This window comes from Amborella trichopoda, chromosome 12, assembly GCF_054954075.1.
Source record: "Amborella trichopoda isolate Santa Cruz 75 chromosome 12, AtrichopodaSantaCruz75HAP2 v2.0, whole genome shotgun sequence".
Taxonomy (NCBI): Eukaryota; Viridiplantae; Streptophyta; class Magnoliopsida; order Amborellales; family Amborellaceae; genus Amborella; species Amborella trichopoda.
In genome coordinates this window covers 7,795,871-7,816,665 of record NC_142347.1, presented here as the reverse complement: position 1 = coordinate 7,816,665, position 20,795 = coordinate 7,795,871, and the positions used below count along the sequence as shown (strand labels likewise).

Here is a 20,795-nt window from a genome sequence, read left to right as displayed (position 1 = left end):
TCCAAAATATTTTTACAGTCAGTGCCAGCTTTGGATCGGCATCATGAAGGAACGCTATAAGAAAAAACAAAAATGAGAAAAGATAAAAGCAATAAATGAATATGAGACTCTCCCTCATGGTTCCAAACTCCATCAGTTGCTTGAGACACACCTAAGTCAACTTTATTCGACAATTAATTTAGCTGATTCCCCTTTAACAATGAAAAGGGTAAGTTATGGCCATGTCTCAAGAGAATCTACAGAATCAGTTGATCAAGTCAAGTTCACTCACTGAATTGGTGACTTTGCAGTGAATTACGTACAAAATACTGAGTAATACCCATGCATAAGACAGCAATTTTGACTTGGGCAGCACTGAGTCAACTAGATTAAGGGACCTACCACAAGTCAGTAGCCGCGTGAATCATACGAATTGGCCCAAGATATAAGCAGTCAAACTATGCAACATCCATCAGCAAAGGAAGTATAAAAGCATTAGTTATTCAAGTACATTAGTTCAACACTCAATATACGATATAAATCAAGCAAACAATCACTCATATTGATACTAGACCAGTTCAACCAACAGGCTTTCTCTAAGAGCACCCCATCAAGTTAGATGGACACAGTTCACCATTTAACAATCCATCCTCTTAAATTACATGAGACAATATGGACAAAATGGAGAAAGACTCAGAAAGACTGCTTACATAGTCATTATTGGCATGAGCGCACAAACAACGGAGCAAATCCGTGAGACATATCTAGGAGGCGGTGTGATCCCTGCAGTCATACCTTGACTCCGAACCAGCTCAAAGTACTCCCTGGCACCAACAAATACTGCAGCCGAAAAAGTCAATGTGAAAACCCATCCTCCTGATAATACAATTCCACCCATTAAAGCACCCATTCCAAGTCCAAAAGTGACTCGATTCTTAAACTGGCTTCCTTGATGCGGCAGCTCAGAAGCCAAATCATGGTGCTCATTAAACCGATCCACTTTTCCTGGGAGACTGTAGATTTCAGCACCCTACATGACAATAAATCTGAAACATTTCACTCAACAATACATTTGGTGCCCTTATTCAGCATAAAACTGCTAAACAAACAAATTTTGTAAGGAAATCAAATCAATTACAGCATTCTCTCTCATGAATGATGAGAACCTTGAAGATTCTATTTTATCAATTCCTTTCCAATCAAAGCTACTGCTTAGCTTTTCCAATGCATATCAATGCTCTGTTTGGGAGGGATGGTACTGCATTCCTAGCAATTTTTTCCTTCTTTTTTTTGGGGTAAAATCTAAGAAACTCCCCCATCCACCACCCCAAACAAAAAAAGCACTCTCTCCTTCCATTTCAATTGTACAGCATAAATTGTAGAGACTCTTGGTGCATTAGCAAAATTAGGGTGTGGTGCTCCAATCTCAGCCTAAAATTTACTATGATGTGTTATTATTTTATATTTGTAAGATGAGGATCAAGAAGGTTGACACTACAAGTACTAAAAATAGAAATATAAGTTCAGCGACCCAATTTAAAAATAAAAATAAATAAAACTAAACAAAGGTATGGAAGGAATCTTATAATGCCGTATCTTTGGCAAAACAATCAATGAACAGATAGGTTACAGAAAATTTACCATCTTTCCAGTCTGGTAAAAGAAAAGAGAAATACAAAAAAAATTTGAGAAAGGTTAACTTTATAAATATTAACCTTTATAAATAAATATTAAGTATAGATTATAGTAAAGCATTATAGAAGGCATCCCAGTAGTTGGGTGCTCAAATTACAAGACACTGGAGAGAAAGGAGAAAGAATTTAAAGCCGAGAAATACAAGAGGGGCCAAGAGGCAAGGGAAAGGCAGTAGCAGCTGTATCTGTGAAGAGGTGGTTGTCGGAGCCGTAAACTCGCCAAAGGCTGAAGCGTCATGAAGAGTCTTAGTGTCTTACAGTAAAAGTATCACCTCAAAAGCTGAGTGTCTCATCAGAATCCTGCAAAAAGACTCAGAGGGGGAGTAAAGGGATGGAGGGGAGGGTGGAGAGATACTTGCTTAAGTTTGGGAGAAATAGGGGAGAGAGGGAAGAGAGGTGATAAGTAAAGGGAAATGAGAAGAGGGAAGGGATAGAGGGAGTGAGAAGAGTTTACAAGCAAGAAAAAATTAGGAGGAGGGGGAGAGGAAGGCATAGGCTGTTGATTGGGGAAACGAATTGTCCCGTAAAAAATAATACTATATATTTGTAAAAAAAAAATTTATGTTTTTTCGATGTTTTAAATTCATCTCCCGTGAAATATGGGAGGGGAGAAGGGGAGAAGGGGAGAAATGGAGGGGGGTGGAGGTGGGGGTGGGGGTGGGGGGTGGGGGAGCAAGATTTCAAAGCAATAGGGGCGCACCTGTGGCTTGGCAGCACCTTCCTTGGCCAACATGTCTACTTCTGAGTTGGATGCTCATGGAATGTTCATGAATATGATCAATGGGATAGAGCTGCAAAGGAAGTCAATATGTTCAAAGATGGCGGAGAGATGCCATGGCAGTTGGTGCTAGTGTGAAGCCCAAATAATCGAGTTGCTGGAGTCAGATTCTACAATGAGCACCTGGAAAGTCAGCCCTGCATGCAATACTTTCTTGAGACCTTCTAGGAGTGGTAAGAACTCAGTGGTGGTTGAGTCGGAAACCTCAATGTGTTTCGAGAAGGAAAGGAATACACCATTAGAGGTTGCCAAGGTGCCTCCTATACCAGAAGGACCAGGGTTTCCTAGAGAGGAACCATTTGTGTTTTAAGATAACCCAGCAGGGAGGGGGGGGGTCCACTGGGTTGTAACTCTGATAGCAGGAGAAGAGAGATTCAAAGGACATCCCAGTTGGCTAGAAAGTGGGAAATGGGGATGGTGGCAAAACCAAGGATGAGCTTAGCCCAGAGGGAATTCAAAGCTGTTATTGAATAAAAAATAGAGCGACGACACCTCGAAGTGTCTCTAAAGGTTTTGGAATTCCTCTCTAACCAGATACTCCAGAGGAGGGCAGCAACAGACAGTTGCCAAAGTCGTTTTCCTCGTTTCGTAAAAGGTGAGGATAGAGAGGTGATGAAGGGCTTTTGTATTGAGGGGGTGTGAACCACTGAAGGCCGAAAAGCTTGACAATAGAGGACCAGAGACCAAGAGAGACCTCACAGTGGATGAAAAGGTGTGAGATGGTCTCCTCGTCTTGAAGGCACATAATGCAGCAATTGGGCAAGGAAAGCCCTCGGCGCTGCAGTTGGTTTAGAGTTAGGGTTTTTCCTTGCAAGAGGACCCAAATGAAGGCTTGAATTTTATGTGGCACCGGCATGGACCAAGATTTATTGAGGAGGGGTTCAAGGGACAAGTTTGGAAGAAAGGAAGAGTAGAAAGAGGAGATACCTGTGGGGTTGGGGGTCCAGATGATAGAGTCTTGACAATAAAGAGTCTTGACAACAAAGGGGGCTGAAAATAGGAGCAACCATAAGGAGGAGGGAGTTGGAGTTCAAGAAGAGGGATTCCTGGTCAGTGAGTCTTCTCCTGAAAATGGGGATGCAAAAAACAGTTCACCCTCTAAACTCAACATAGTCAGCGACAGCAGAGTTAGGTGCTGGATGGTGGAACAAAGAAGGGAAAACTAGCCTGAGGGGTTGATCTCCATACCACGCGTCCATCCAAAACTTGATTTTCTGACCGTTCCCTAATCTAAACCTTATACAACTAAGGTACGCAATTTTACTAAATGTGATGCATTTCCAAGCACCCGAGGTTCAATGGAAGGGAGATCTAGATAACCATCCATCGTCTCCGAGTCCATACTTAGCCTGGATAACATGTTTCCACAGAAGATGATGGAGGGAAGTGAACATCCACCACCATTTGCCAAGCAAAGCAAGGTTCATGATTTTGCGATTTTTGATAACCAAACCACCAAAGTTTTTGGGGGTGCAAACTTTGTCCAAGGCCACTAGGTGGAATTTACTACTTTCTTTTTTTTTGAAAAGTGTGGAATTTATGACTTTCTGTGGTCCCCAACAAGAGAAAGTCCCGCATAAGTTCCACCAATCGGTGAACGTCAGAGGTAGGAATTTGGAAGAGAGACATGTGATAAATGGGATTGATGGCTAGGGTCGATTTGATGAGGCCAATTCTTCCTCCGAAGGAAAGAAACCGACCCTTCCAGCTGGCAAATTTCCAATTGAAGTTCTCGATTAAATTGTCCCAGAGGTGTTTTCTAGGTTTGCATAAGCAAAAGGGAAGGCTTTTTGTGGAACGACCTAGATGTTGAGCAAGTGAGTATAATTCTCCATTATCTACTAGAATACCCACCATTTTGCTTCTAGATAAGTTGACATTTATACAAATCAGGAGAGAGAAGCTTCTAAGGAAAAGCCATAAACTATCAAGTTGGTGGGGTTGGGCCTCACAAACAATGAGGGTATCATCTGCGTAAAGAAGATGGAAGAGAGTCGGGCCATCCTGAGATGCCCTACTTCCCGTAAGAAGCAAGTCATAGAGTCTAGTGAGAAAAGTTCTCCTATTAAAGTGAAGAGGAAAAGCAAGAGAGGATCTCCCTGCCTTAGGGCCTCTCGCAGAAGAGAAACAACCAACTGAAGTGCCATTTTGGAGGATGGAAAGGGAGGGGTCAAAGGCACAAGCTTTGATCCAATTCCTCCATCTTGAGCCAAAGTCCATTCGATATTGAATGAGGTCAAGGATAATTCAGTCTACCCGATCATAACCTTCTCCCAATCCAGTTTGATAATAAGTTCCTTTTGACCAAGAAGAGATCTAGAACGGATAGCTTCATGAGCCGTAAGGGCACACACCATTCAGAATCCGTCTATTGGCAACAAAGGCAGATTGGGTAGGAGAGACTACGGAGCTGAGTACCTTCTGGAGGCGAGTGTACAAGAAAAACAAATTTTGATCTTGGATAGTTTGAAAATTGAAACAATTAATTGCAAATCCACAGTACACGCATATATACTGGAGGAGCCTCGTAAATCACTACTGTGAAAGCAAGCATCACATAAAATTAAATTATGAATCCCAAAAAAATCAATTTGAATATCATTGTCATCGTCCCAGCCTTGTTCCCACTATTTGGGTTTGGCGCAAAAACAAATTCCATTATTGCAACCCAAAGTTTCCAAAAGTGAAAACATGGAGAGAGTCAAGGATAGAACTCCAACTACCTCTTTGGCTCCTAAACAAGCTCCGGTAAAAGTGAAAGCCCACCTTCGCCCATCAGACATATGAACATGAACTCTTGATCTATTGACAACAAGACGCAGTTTCCGCTTCATAGGCCTCGCATATACAATATTTTCTAACAGACGATGATGTTGGTGAGCACGAAGGGATGTAAGGGGAATTGCAGCAATCCCTTCCAATAGAACATGCCATTATCACTGAAACAATGTCAATAGTTTGAATTGTGAGTTAATTGAAACCGCAACATCCTATCGCCCTCTCTCGTAAAATAACCTGATTTCGTCATCCACGTAACATTTGCAAAGCTTCAGATTATCTCAGATCGGATATAGAAAAGGAGTTTTCGAAATGGACAGAAAATGGGAATAATGAGAGAGGAAGAGAGAATTGCAGAGCGAGTGAAAGGGCGAACCGGTGAAATGAGAGGCGAACCAGTGAAATGCGAGCCCAAAGTTGCGATTTAGGAGAGAGTGAAAACCTCACTGAGGGAATGAAAGAGGGAGAAAAACAGAGATGATTGAGCGCCCCGATAATAACATGAAATGTGAAATATCCATGGCAGCCGTGCTCCAGTCGATCCGACTGGCATGGGAGAGGTTTCGTGGTCCCGGTGAGCCGGTTGCATCAGATGTCTTCGGCTATGGGCCAAAAAAACTTTCGAAATGGAAAAACGTTTTGATAGAGTTACGACTTACGACATAGGACAAAAATCGATCCCGAACGCTTAACCGTACGTCGGCCGAGAAGTGTTCAACCGGCCTAACCACTATTTAAGACTATCACAAACTTTCTAGCATATTTTTAATACTTTTGGACAATATTTGAAGGTAGTAGGCTCTAATTTGATTTGATTATTTAGAGAGCCGGCTCCATACAAACCGCACCCTGTTATTAATGCTGGATTTTAATACACGTGGAAATGCGACTAGCATATAAAAGTGGCGCAATTTGGGCAAAAGCTTCATTTAGGATTTGAAGATGCTCTACCTTCTTCGCTCTTCTCCGTGCTATCTCGGTGAAGCAATGTAGTCTGCAAGGCTTTTTCGTTTACCTTCTCTCTCCTCATAAAAATGCCTGGTCGCCCTCTCCTCGTCTCTGCATGCTCACCTGTTGAGCTCAAACCAAAGCCATGACTCCTTGTAGGTCTAGGCAATCCTGACAATAAGTATGAAGGTCCCAAACACAATGTAAGCTTTGATTCATTCGTCTTTCCTTAGATTTGTTGTTTTATTCTTCGTTGTTTTATTTCATCCGTTTTTCTTTGTTGGGTATCTTTGTTTTGCTTCTTCCTATGGTGAATGAGCATGACTTTTTCTTGCCCACCATATTTATGTGAGTGTTGGTTCTGGTGTGATTGCAGTTGGTGTTGGTGTGATTGCAACTGGCCACTGATCAGTTTCGGTTTTGGCTGGTTTTGGTGACCGTACCCGGTATTTAAAAATAAATTAAGAAAATATATAAAATCCTAAAATTAATGGATTTTGTTTGTAATGTATTTTTAATGCTTTTTATCACTATGGCAAACATTGAAAATTATTTTGGTCATTAATACTTATTTTTATATTTTTCTAATTTTTTTTAAGAAAATTTTAGAATATACCTGGGTATAAATGGATTTTTAAAATTCATTTTCAATTGTTTAATAGTTATTTAAATATGGGAAAAGTTTATATAGAGCCGAGGCTCTAAACAATCAAATTTGAGCTTACCCCAAAACCTTCACTAGAAGAGTTTTTTGTTATGCCCAAATATCTTCAAATTGACCATCTCGACATCAAGATGCATGAACATGAGAAAAAAAATGGATTTCAAGTTTTGGAAATAGTGTATTTTGTAACACAATTATGGACCGTCAATTTTTAAGATTTTCAAGTTTTCATAGATATGTCAATCTAAACTATTTTTGAAGCTTTAACCTTTATAAATAAATATAAAATATATCTTAAGGCTATCAAAAAGATTTTCAATATTAAAACTACAATTTTTTAAACTATTTGAAGGTAGGCTCTAATTTGATTGCTTAGAGCATAGGCTCTATACAAACCACAACATTTAAATATACTCTTTATATTTTATTAGATTTTTTTTTTATATTTTTTTTTACACTTTTTTGAATGGTTTAGTGGTTAGGCCGATTGAACGCTTCTCGGCCGACGTACGGTTAAGCGTTCGGGATCAATTTTGGTCTTATGTCGTAAGTCGTAACTTTATAAAAACGTTTTTCCATTTCTAAAAGTTTTTTTGGCCCATAATTGAACACATCTAATGCAACCGGCTCACTCGGACCACGAAACCTCTCCCATGCCGGCCGGATCGACGGGAGCACGACTGCCATGGATATTTCACATTTCATGTTATTATCGGGGCCCTCATTCAACCCTGTTTTCTCCCTCTTTCATTCCCTCAATGAGGTTTTCACTCTCTGCTAAATCGCAATTTTGGGCTCGCATTTTACCGGTTCGCCTCTCATTTCACCGGTTCACCCTTTCGCTCGCTCTGCAATTCTCTCTTCCTCTCTCATTATTCCCATTTTCCGTCCATTTCCAAAACTCCTTTTCTATATCCGATCTGAGATAATCTGAATCTTTGCAAATGTTACGTGGACGACGAAATCAGGTTATTTTACGAGAGAGGGCGATAGGATGTTGCGGTTTCAATTAACTCACAATTCAAACTATTGACATTGTTTCAGTGATAATGGCATGTTCTATTGGAAGGGATTGCTGCATGTCCCCTTACATCCCTTCGTGCTCACCAACATCATCGTCTCTTAGAAAATATTGTATATGCGAGGCCTATGAAGCGGAAACTGCGTCTTGTTGTTAATAGATCAAGAGTTCATGTTCATATGTCTGATGGGCGAAGGTGGGCTTTCACTTTTACCGGAGCTTGTTTAGGCGCCAAAGAGGTAGTTGGAGTTCTATCCTTGACTCTCTCCATGTTTTCACTTTTGGAAACTTTGGGTTGCAATAATGGAATTTGTTTTTGCGCCAAACCCAAATAGTGGGAACAAGGCTGGGACGATGACAATGATATTCAAATTGATTTTTTTGGGATTCATAATTTAATTTTATGTGATGCTTGCTTTCACAGTAGTGATTTACGAGGCTGTGTACTGTGGATTTGCAATTAATTGTTTCAATTTTCAAACTATCAAAGATCAAAATTTGTTTTTCTTGTACACTCGCCTCCAGAAGGTACTCAGCTCCGTAGTCTCTCCTACCCAATCTGCCTTTGTTGCCAGTAGACGGATTCTGGATGGTGCGTGCCCTAACGGCTCATTAAGCTATCCGTTCCAGATCTCTTTTTGGCCAAAAGGAACTTATTATCAAACTGGATTGGGAGAAGGTTATGATCGGGTAGACTGAATTATCCTTGACCTCATTCAATATCGAATGGACTTTGGCTCAAGATGGAGGAATTAGATCAAAGCTTGTGTCTTCGACCCCTCCTTTTCCATCCTCCAAAATGGCACTTCGGTTGGTTTTTTCTCTTCTACCCGAGGCCCTAAGGCAAGGAGATCCTCTCTTGCTTTTCCTCTTCACTTTAATAGGAGAACTTTTCTCACCAGACTCTATGACTTGCCTCTTACGGGAAGTAGGACATCTAAGAATGGCCCGACTCTCTTCCATCTTCTTTACGCAGATGATACCCTCATTGTTTGTGAGGCCCAACCCCACCAACTTGATAGTTTATGGCTTTTCCTTAGAAGCTTCTATCTTCTTATTGGTATAAAAGTCAACTTATCTAGAAGCAAAATGGTGGGTATTCTAGTAGATAATGGAGAATTATACTCACTTGCTCAACATCTAAGTCGTTCCACAAAAAGCCTCCCTTCCTCCTACCTTGGCCTTCCCTTTTGCTTATGCAAACCCAAAAAACACATCTGGGACAATTTAATCGAGAAGTTCAATTAGAAATTTGCAAGCGAGAAGGGTTGGTTTCTTTCCTTTGGAGGAAGAACTGGCCTCATCAAATCGACCCTAGCCATCAATCCCATTTATCACATGTCTCTCTTCCAAATTCCTACCTCTGACCTTCACCGGTTGGTGGAACTTATGCGAGACTTTCTCTTGTCTGGGACAACAAAAAGTCATAAATTCCACACTTTTAAAAAAAAAAGAAAGTAATAAATTCCACCTAGTTGCCTTGGACAAAGTCAGCACCCCCAAAAACTTTGGTGGTTTGGTTATCAAAAATCGCAAAATCATGAACCTTGCTTTGCTTGGCAAATGGTGGTGGAAGTTCACTTCCCTCCATCATCTTCTGTGGAAACAAAAGTCAACAGTCAACAGACTCAACACAACAGCGAACAAACTCAACACTCAACATTCAGCACCAAGAGGCAAGAGTCTTCAATCATCATCATCATCATCATCATCAGAAGGAATATCAATAGCGCAAGCCTCATCATATGCATCAAAGGCAAGGTCATCATCATCAGAGACATCTCCCTCTTCAATATAACGTTCATCCTCATCTATTTTTTCGGAATCTGCCTCTTCCTCCTCTTCTTTTACCTTCCTCTTACTGGTATGTGTAGTCTGTACAGATGAGGCCCTAGGAGTCTTGGCTACTGTACCGTTCTTTTTGTGCTTCCCTGAACTCAAATATTGTATAATTTCCTCCTTTGTAGCCTCAGAAACATTTTTATACGGGGCAACATCCCCCGTAATACCGGCAAGGTGTATTTTAAACCGGTAAATGCCACCATTAATATCCTTTCCACAATAATTTCATTTAATACGATTTTTATCATTTTGATTCCGGATATAACCATACTTCCAACGCGGATCACCACTCCGATAACTAGAAGCTAGAGAAAGCACTTCTATAGAACAAGGCTTATTTTCATCCTTTTTTGGTTCTTCGAAATTCAAAAGATGTCTAATCTCATCTCGAACTGCTTCAAAAACCTTTGTAATAGAAGCAACATTACCTTTAACTGGTAACCAGCAAGGTGTTTTTTGAATCGGCTAATACCCCCATTGGTATCTTTTTAAGAAAAATTACACCTTATACAATTTCTATCATTTGGTTTTGGGTATATCCATACTTCCAACGCGTATCACTATTTCTAGTAGCAGCAACGCGTATCACTATTTTTAGTAGCAGCAGAATAGATCTATGACAAGGATTTTGTTCTTGTTTTTATTTTACATAACTTAAAAATTGTTTAATCTCCTCTTTGATAGCTTCAGGAACATTTTTACAAAAGGCAACATCCCCCTTAATACCGGTAAGATGTTTCTTAAACCGGTTTAGGCCTCTTTTTGTCTCTTTTTCACAAAAATTACATCAAACGACTAACGCAATTTTTGTCATTTGGATTCGAGTTGTATCCATATTTCCAACCCAAATCTCCACTCCGACTAACTCCTGAAGAAGACATCTCAAAATAAAGCAAGCAATCTAAAAAATGCGCTTACTTTGGTTGCTTGAACTCCAAAACTTTGAGAAACACTTCGATGATCGATTCAATGAAATGTAGTTTTATAGAGTTTTTTTTAGTCTAAAGGGGCTTCTTGTGGGTTTAGGGTTCAAATGAACCCAAATCCATCATTCTTAACCTTTAGATATTTCAAAATAACAAAATAAAAAAAAAAATCATTTTTTCCGCCTCTGGGAGGGGCGGACGCCCAAGGCAGGCGCTAGGCGGTCGCCCAAGGATGGACCGCCCAGTTTTACCACCTAGGCCTGGGCAAAGCACCCAAGCCTTCTGGACCGCCTAGGGCGGTTCATTTTTTAAATCAATGCAATTATCCCAAGAAGCTAGGACATCGGAATGAAATCTTGTTTACAAATTCCGATGGGAGGTCTTGTGGTAAGATATCGTGGTTCAAGAAGGCCTCAGAATAGCACATGGAATATTATGTGCAACATACCATTGTTGTGAAATTCGTATCACATCATATATTGACTACTTCAGTTTATATCTTTTGTCTCATAGGCCTCTATATGCCCCTTTCATTGTTTGAATAAATATGTTCCTTTAGTTCTCCATTCAAGAAAAATAAGAATCCATGCAAAAAGAACATGCAAGTATTACCCCAAACCTATCCAAAAGGGGGTAATATTAGTTATGGGGAAAGTATATGTCTCCATAGTCAAATCCCTCCTTTAATGTGCCATTCTCTTAGCAACCAATGTACCCAAACCCAATTGAACTCAAGCAAGTCTAACAGAGTTTCTGGTCGACACCCCTCCTCTAGCCCATGGAGTATCTTCACTATAATGTGATGAATATAATGGGTATATGCTGAAAAGGATGTAGGGGAAAATTTTCAAAACTAATGGTATCACAAACTCCAAAAACATTAATAGAAATAACGAACATTATAGCCAATGTCACATCCACATTACTTTGTGAACTTTGAAACTCGATATAATGGCAACTATGCCATTATATAATTGTTGCTATATTCAATAAATGGCTTTTGTTTATATACAACGGGTGTTTGATTCACCTCACCCCTTCCAAAACAATTCAATGGAGGAATATCATGCTTTTTCAAGCACTGCTCTAAACAATGAATACAGTAACAGCATGCATATTTGGCCACAATGTTATCATCCCGATAGCTCAGAGAAAAAAAAAGCAATAAACATTTCGATTTTCAAAACCTAGGGCCTGATTCTCTTTTACATATGGCTGAAAGACTAGAAGTTGATTTAATCGAAAGAAGGCTGTTCCGCTCTAGCAAAACTAAGAGACCCAGCTAATGAAGACACAAAATAACCATAGGTATGAAGAGCCATGATCATTTCCAACAACAAGAATAACCAAAAAGAGAAAAGAAAAGAAAATCCAACAAAGAAAAAACAAGATCGAAATCCAACAAAACCAGTGATCCAAGAAGCATAGAAGCATATTATAGTTGATTTAAGCAATAGAACCCCCTGTCATTCTATTAAATTCACATAAAGTCAATAACCCGAAAAGCATAGAGAAAACTGATGTTTTTCCAATCAATAGAGCTTTATGAACTTCTCTCAATATCACATAAATATGGTGGGCGAGAAAAATCATACTCATTCACCTTCAATATCACATAAATATGGTGGGCAAGAAAAGTCATGCTCATTCACCATAGGAAGAAGTAAAACAAAGATACCCAACAAAGAAAAGCAGATGAAATAAAATAACGAAAAACCAATGCAATAAAACAACGAATCTAAGAAGAAGAAAAGAACAATGAATCAAAGCTTACACTGTGTCTGGTACCTTCATACTTCTTGCCAGGATTGCCTAGACCTACAAGGAGCCATGGCTTTGGTTTGGGCTCAACAGGTGAGCATGCAGAGACGAGGAGAGGGCGACAGGACGGACCAGGCATTTTTCGGGGGAGAAAGTGTTGAGAAGGAAAACGAAAAAGCCTTGCAGACAACATTGCTTCACCGAGATAACACGGAGAAGAGCTAAGAAGTTAGAGCATCTTCAAATCCTGAATGAAGTTTTTGCTCAAATTTCGCCACTTTTACATTCTTGTCGCATTTCCACGAGTATTAAAATCCAGTATTAATAAAAGGGTGCGGTTTGTATAGTGCCGGCGCACTAAATAATCAAATCAAATTAGAGCCTACTACCTTCTAATAGTGTCAAAAAGTATTAAAAATATACTTGAAAGTTTGTGATAGCCTTAAATTATATTTTATCTTTAGTTACAAAATTCAAACTTCAAAACTAGTGTAGAACGATGATCAATGAAAACTTAAAAATCTTGAAAATTAACATAATAAATGCGTTACAAAATATACTATTTCAAAAACTTAGAAATCTTTTTTTTTTTTTATGTCATGCATCTTGATGTCGAGATGATCAATTTGATGAAATTTGGACATCAAAACAACCTCTTTTTGTTAAAGTTTTGAAGTAGGCTCTAATTTGATTGTTTAGAGCCTAGGCGCTATATAAACTTTTCCCTTAATAAAATTTCAATATGAAAATATAATTTTGGGAAATTATATATATATATATATATATTTCCAATTATTCAAAACCTCATCCATACCCCTTTGCATCACTTTTTAGATTTTTGTGACTAAAATACCCTTCAAAGATGTATTAGGAGGCATCACGGTTCTTCATGTGTCGTGATGCTTCACATGACCATCACGGTTCTTTAAGTGTCGTTATGCTTCAAGTAACCATGTGATAGTCCATAAACCCATCATGGTTATTTACATGCAGTGATGCTTCCAGTGACCATCACAGTTCTTTACGTGTTGCAATGCTTCCACGATCATCGTGACACTTCAAGTGGCCATTATGATTCTTTAAGATTTTTGGTTCTCGTGTGGGAAAAAATTCTTTCATGTAGTCAAGTGTGGGAATATTTTTACATCAAGTAGTTATCAAATAGTGTGACAATATGCATTAAGACCAATTATTATGAAAATATTCTCACACTTGACCGCATGACAGAATTTTTTCATGTTAAAAATGTTTTCCAAACAACATTTTCATGCGAACCAAATGTGACTAGAGTGGTGATGCTTTCAGTTATCATCACGGTTCTTTAAGTTTCGTGATGCTTCAAGTGACCATGTGATAGTCCAGAAACCCATCACGGTTCTTAAAGTGACATTAGAACCCGTTATGACTATCAGTGTTCTTGGTGACTGTGATGCCTTCACAGATGTAAGACTACCCTGAAGGGTATTTTCATCAAAACGACGCAAATAATAGAGAAAAGAGGTATGAATAAGGTTATAAATAAAATTGATGTTTATTTCTAATAATCTAAAACAATGCATATTTTTTATAATTTCTTTGATTTTTTTAAAAAGGCATATTCAATTATAGAAAGTTTGTAAGAAGAGAGAGATTTTGATTATTCAATAATAATAATTATTCTTATATTTACGATATACTATTTTTCATATTCTCAATGATATTATTTTCTAACCTACTAAAAATTATTATCAATCATATAAGTAAATATGCTTCTAAAAATAAAATACAAAAATATATCTCATAAACTTCAAAATATGATTATAATTCTATTTATAACTTGCATTTTGAGATAATTTCATTTATATAATTTGGACAGAATTAGTGACAAGAAATATGATAATTTATGGTCTCATTGATAGGATCGCCCATGACAGAGCATAATGGAGGAACAAGATTTGTGCAGCCGATTAAATCGTTGGGATAAGGCCGAATGATGATGATGAGAATGATGAATCTCAATTATATTATTCATCTCTAATATTTGCATTTACGGTTACTTATTATTTTCTTTTTCCTTTGTTGTATTTGTAATTATATTATTCACTAATATAAATGGAATTAGTTTTATTTACAATAATAAATATATTCTTACATATAAGTAAATAGTATTCCAGAAAATAGAAAAAACAAAAAATATAAAAAAGCAAAATGAAGAAGGAAATATCTTTTATCTTTTTTTATTTTCAATTTTATTATTTTTTAAAATAGTTTAAATTATTTTTAATTATATTAGTAAATATATTTTTTACTTATAAGTAAATATTACTATGAAAATTTATATAAAATAATTTGTATTATTGGTTACTTATATTTATTTTCCTTGTTTTGATTAGTAATTTGTATTTTTTGGCTAGTACATATATTATTTATTCATGTAACTATAATCATAAAAATTTAGAAAAAATAAAATCTAAAAAGGAAAATAAATAATAAAATATTAGGTTTTCTTTTGAGTAATTGTAATTTTCAAATCATGTCCCAAAAACTTCAAGTAATGAATATAATTATATTTATGACTTTTTAATGTAAGCATAATTCTCATTAAATATGAGAATTAACAAGAAAATTGTTTGCTAATAAATTGTTTTGAGGTATTATGTCACTTATTAAACAAATATTATTACTAAAATTTGAATAATTTGTTTTTAGGTATTATATCACTCATTAAACAAATCTTATTAATAAAATTTGTTTACAGTATTAATATAAAATCTATATATATTATCAAGTATTCTTATATGTGTCTAATTCCTTAGCAAATTTATATAATAAAATATTAGAATAATTATTATTTTTCTTATAACATATAATTGTACAAAATTATTTTTATATGAGTATAACCTATTCATAATATTTGATCATTGTTCTAGTTATATTTTGTTGTTATATTTTTATATGAGTATGAACTGTTCATATCATTGTTATAGGATTTTGAAAATCTAAAACTTATTTTTGAAATTTAATTTTTGGAATAAAAATAAAAAATTAAATTTTAGCATCCCTAAACATTTTTAGACTTCAAAAATATTAAATTTACTTTAAATTAATTTTTGGATTTTTATAATCTAAAAAATTATATTCCTTGGTGCGGATCTTGTATTTTGCTAAATTTGGATCTTGAAAATCTTAAAATTTTTATTAGGGAAAATAATTATGCACCTAAAGAGTATCGGAATTAAAAAATCCAAAATTTACTATGAAATTAAATTTTTAGGTTTTTAGAATTCTAAAATAGCATTTCCCTGCTAAGGGTCCTATATTTTTGTTAAATTCAAATATTGAAAATCTAAATTTTTTTATAAAGGAACATATAATAAAAAATACCTCGACTATCCTCTCTCCTACAGAGGATCTTGTAACTTTATTATCCTGTCTCCTGCAGAGGATCTTGTAACTTTATTATTTATAGATTTTCAAGATCTGAAATATGGACAGTTTTGGGACCCAAAAAAACTGAGTATAGAAGTAATTAGGTACATTGTGGCTAAATTTTAAATAACATTAATATGACGTATTTTTCTTTATAATATGTGATCCATATCTTTATATTAATTTTCTTATATTAAAAAAATATGTCATAAGACGCTAAAATGGTTGAACCAATAATAGACACTGCTAGGGGTGGCAATGGGCCCTATGGCCCAACCCAGTCCAGTCACCCCAGCTCAAAAAAACTAGGGCCTGGGCCACAAAATGTGGGCGGGGGACCAGGCCTGGCCAGGGCCACAAAATGTGGGCTGGGGACTAGGCCGGGCCAGGGGCACGACATGGGGGGATATCTCCGGCCCCTTTCGACCTAGACCAACCCTCATTTTTTTGTATTTTTCTATAGTTCCTTTCCTTTTAATCTAACCCGGACCGGACTAGCCCGGCTCTGATAGAGCTAGGATTGGGCTTGGGCTTGGGCCAGAGACTACTTGGCCCGGTCAAGGCCAGGTTGGGCTTGGGCCGCCTTCTGAGGGCTACGACCATGTTAAGGCGAATTTTGGCCTATCTAGGTGTAGTGCTCTGATGCCACTTGTTGTGCGCAGAAGTTCTAAACCCGACGACTTAATTTTTGACAAATAAAGTATGAGAAATAAAACAAGAAACACACACCACAAGAACGCAAATATTTACATGGTTCACCCCAGAAGGGCTATATCTACGAGCACTGCAAATAGAAATCTACTATACCAATGAAAGTTACATCAAAGATTTTGGACACTACAGTCGAGCAAACGCTTTTAAACCACTCTCCATTCATTCTCTTTACTTCTAGCAACCATTACCAACAATACCAGATAAAAATGCGAGAGCAATGAGAAACTGACTTTCTCTATAACTAAAAAGGGAACAACCCAAAATCTCCATGGTACCGCTTCCCTACAAGAAATCAATTTTTCACTCTGCAAGAGTCTTCAGGAGGCATCATCAATGTTTCTCTTCATAGGAAGCTATTTTCTCAGGAAATTGCATCGCATAGGAAGCATCATCAGTGTTTCTCTTCATAAGAAGCTCTCTTCTCTCTAAGAGAAAATTCATCTCATACACATACACAGGAGGCTCTAGCTCTCTCTCTCTCCAGAGGAACCACCATTCCTATATAGTGACCCAAATAAGATACACAAATTCTCTGCACTTTTGTACTATATATATAAGATTATGAGTCCATACTAAATAGAAAACTTCCTATAGATTCTACATATATATAAAAAAATCAGAGATATATTCATCCAAAAGTCCTTATCTTTTTTTATTTCTATTTCATTTAATAAACTTATCAAATATCAATCCCATATTTCATTTAGGAAACTTATCAAATATCAATCTCAATTCCACAAAATATGGCATTTACTTATGTGGGTGATTTTGGATAGCACCAAATCCAACATTAGGCCTGCATTGCTCATCTTAGATACCTTATGGGCCCATTGCCAGATGTCTGTCGATATTCCTTCTTTATTCTTTCACGGCCACCACATTTCAAACAATCAGCAACATCTTTATTGACGATTAGGTTTAAGAAACTTTCATGGAGGATTAGGGCCATTGCGGGGCAATTTAGGGATTAAGATCGTTAAGGGGCACCACGGGTATAAAATTGAGTAGGTTTACTTTTTTGAGATGAAGTACTTCTTTAGGGATATGTTGTAAAGGGTTCAAAACAATGGTGGGTTTTGTTCTCCTCATTTTCTTCAGTTCTGTCCTTTTTTTCAACCAGCCCTATCTAAAAAGCCCTTTCATAATGTTTTTTTTTGTGTATTTTATTTCTATGCATTTTATCTATAAACATGTAAGTGCTTTTACAGTGATTATGTGTAAGTACCTGAAACTATAAATTTTAAAATTCAAAGAACAATAAAGATATTTATTTGATTTTTTTTTTTTTTTTTGTATATTGTGTTAGAAGTGTGATTGTTTACAAAAATATATTATATAGTTGATTAAAAATTAAAAGATTAGGTTTGGGTAATTTTAAGTTTCTTTGACACTTCTTTACAAAAAAAGAAAGAAATGTTTTCTTTACTTTTCCAATTTGGGTTACAATTTGTAGAAGCCACTCAAAAGTTCACCCGAAAAGTAAAAATAAAAAAATAAATATTTTATTTGTTTATTTATTTTTAGTTGGTAAATTTTTTGTAGTATTATTTATATAATTGAGGTTTGAGTTGCACATAATTATGCATGTATCTAATCTTCTATTTTACAGGTAATCACAAATACATTTGTAATTACAAATATATGTCATTAATAACACATGTAATAATAAGAAACATAAGTTGTTACCATGCTTTCTTTTTCATAAATATCATACAGCATGTGTTATGATACAACATCAGATAAAATATTTATCATGTGTCCCATGAAGATTACTGGTTGAAAAATAAGAAAGCGGGATCAAATAAACCATACACCAAGAAAAATATTGATTAAACCAAGCTATAAAAAGAAATTTTTTTATAAATTTAAAATTGAAAATCATCAAAAAAATTATTGGAGCGTGCGCTCTTTGAAATTAGGTCTAGTAATTTATAATCTAACATTTTCTTCCTCACAATATTATGGTTCCCCATAGGTTTTGCACAGAGGGATAGAGAGACAAAGAGGATGGAGATAGAATGAGTAAGAATAGAGAATGCAAAAAGAGAGATAATATTCTACATTTTTAGAATACACACATTTTCAAAAGGGAGAAGTTTATATAGAGCCTAGGTTCTAAACAATCAAATTTGAGGTTATCTAAAAAATTTCACTAGAAGAGGTTGTTTTGATGCCCAAATATCTTCAAATCGATCATCTAGACATCAAGATGCATGGACATGAGAAAAAATGGATTTCAAGTTTTGAAAATAGTGTATTTTGTAACATGTTTTTGGACCGTCAATTTTCAAGAATTTCAAGTTTTCATAGATCTATCGATCTATACAAGTTTTGAAGCTTTAAACTTTATAAATAAATATGAAAATATATTTTAAGGCTATTTACAAAGATTTCCAATATTAAAACCACATTTCTCGACACTATTTGAAGGTAGGCTCTAATTTGATTGTTTAGAGCCTAGGCTCTATACAAATGGCACCCTTTTAAAAATAGGCACTTTTTGAAAATTGTTTCTTTCTAATTTACAAATTTTCAAATAAGTGGTTTTTCAAAATTATCTCCTTTGAATTTACTTTTGTTTTGACTTTCTAATTTATCTTATATTTTAAACTGTATCTTTCCTCAAATCTCTCTATCGCAAATATTGCTCTTTAGAGCATTTCTATCTCATGTATTCCCACCTCCTTAAAATCTCTCTTTTCACTCCTCTTAAGTATCTCTCTTTCTAACTAACTTTCCTATTTCTCCTAAAATCTCTCACATATTTTTCTCTACTTTAATTTTCTCTCTCCCTCTCTATCTCCTTTTCTTTATATCATCTCTTTCTTTTTAATTTACTTTTTTACTTTCTCTTGTTAAAATATCTCTCACATTTATCTTTAAATCTCCTATCTCTATCGTTGTTTGTATGTACTTCTCCCTATATCATATCTCTATCTATTTCTTATCTAGTAGCCTATTTAATTGGCAATCTAATTGATGTGGAATTTAAATTTCCTTAATAATATATTCCCATATATCATTTCTCACACTTCTTAATTTACGTTTCTACTATTTCTCTCATGAAATATCTCTCGTTTAATTTTTTAAAAATTTTGCCTAGCTCTCTCACTATCTTTCTGATGTATTTCTCTTTCTCTCTCTCTCTCTCTCTCTCTTTATATATATATATATATATATATATATATATATATATATATATATATATATATATATATGTATATATATATTTCTTTTAATCTACTTTCCTATAATATAGATGGTGTATATGTAATCGGTATATATGAGAAGGGCGGGTACCATTTATTGTATTTTATGGTAAGTCTAAATATAGTATGGGTATCTATGATTTATTTATATTGCTGTCATCTGTATTTGTAGACAACTTGCATATTCATATCGATTAATGGACATTGAGTCACTTATGAAAAACCCGAGATTCTTCATCTTCACATGATATTAGAGCCATATTCATCTCTTCGGTGTCCATTCCTATATGATCGGAGCTACCCGATAAGTGCCTTGCCTGCATATTCCAGAGCATGGGCCTAGGCAACCGCAAGCGATGCTCATTGCTGCTGCCTGCTACTGTTGTTGTTTGGTCACATTCCAAATCCAAGACGTTGGTACTTGCTTCTGCTGCTGTTTGGTCACGTTCCAAACCCAAGACGCTTTTGCCTACTACCTGTTGTTGTATGGTCACTTTTTTATCTCTCTCCACCTTTTGAACCGATTCCAACTTTTTTTTTATTTTTTTACCTTGCATAAAAATAACTCTTGCATGTTACTGTTTTGTCACGTTTTTTTTCTCTCTCCATGTTTTGAACTGGTTCTATTTTTTTTCACCTTGCATCAAAATAACTATATTTTCACTTCTTGTTGTTTGCACTTTGTTGAAGTTTGCATCAACGATATCTCTTTGTTTGCACTTGAATCCCTTTTGTTTCGTGCCATTGATTTCGACAACACGCAGGACCGAGCTTGGATCCACTACCAGCAGTCTCTTGGTCTGCGCCCCTGATTTCCAGCATTGATTTCAATAGTAGTGGGCAGAACCGAGCTTAGATCCACCACTAGTAGTCCCTTGGTCTACGCCCTTGACTTCTAGCATTCTTACCACCATCACGGCATCTATCATCCGCAAAACTTTTGTCATCCCGTTGCTTCCCATCCAGCATGATATGTTGCCAGTTTGTGAGTCTAAAAGCTCCTCTGCCACCTCTAAAAAATAGTCGTTCGGCTGCCGCCCTGAAAAAACAACCACATCTAGATCTGCCGCCCC

General features: G+C 36.2%; 1 protein-coding gene across 38 annotated transcripts in view; it reads right to left on the bottom strand.

Moving 5' to 3' along the window:
- Positions 1-12,758, bottom strand: part of LOC18445616 (phosphatidate cytidylyltransferase 4, chloroplastic) — a 56,373-nt gene extending 43,615 nt beyond the window's left edge. For 32 of the 38 annotated variants that reach the window (XR_016045615.1, XR_016045614.1, XR_016045613.1 and 29 more), the window contains exons 1-2: positions 12,405-12,758; positions 690-1,009 (exon numbers count right to left, since the gene is read on the bottom strand). Coding sequence is in view for 7 of the 38 variants with exons in the window: in XM_006855752.4 (XP_006855814.2) it covers positions 690-1,009; positions 12,405-12,584 (500 nt within the window). In the remaining 31 variants the exon portion in view is untranslated. The remainder of the gene's footprint in view (positions 1-689; positions 1,010-12,404) is intronic. The other 6 variants (XR_016045610.1, XR_016045611.1, XR_016045612.1 and 3 more) reach the window with 2 other exon arrangements.
- Positions 12,759-20,795: the final 8,037 nt, after the last annotated feature.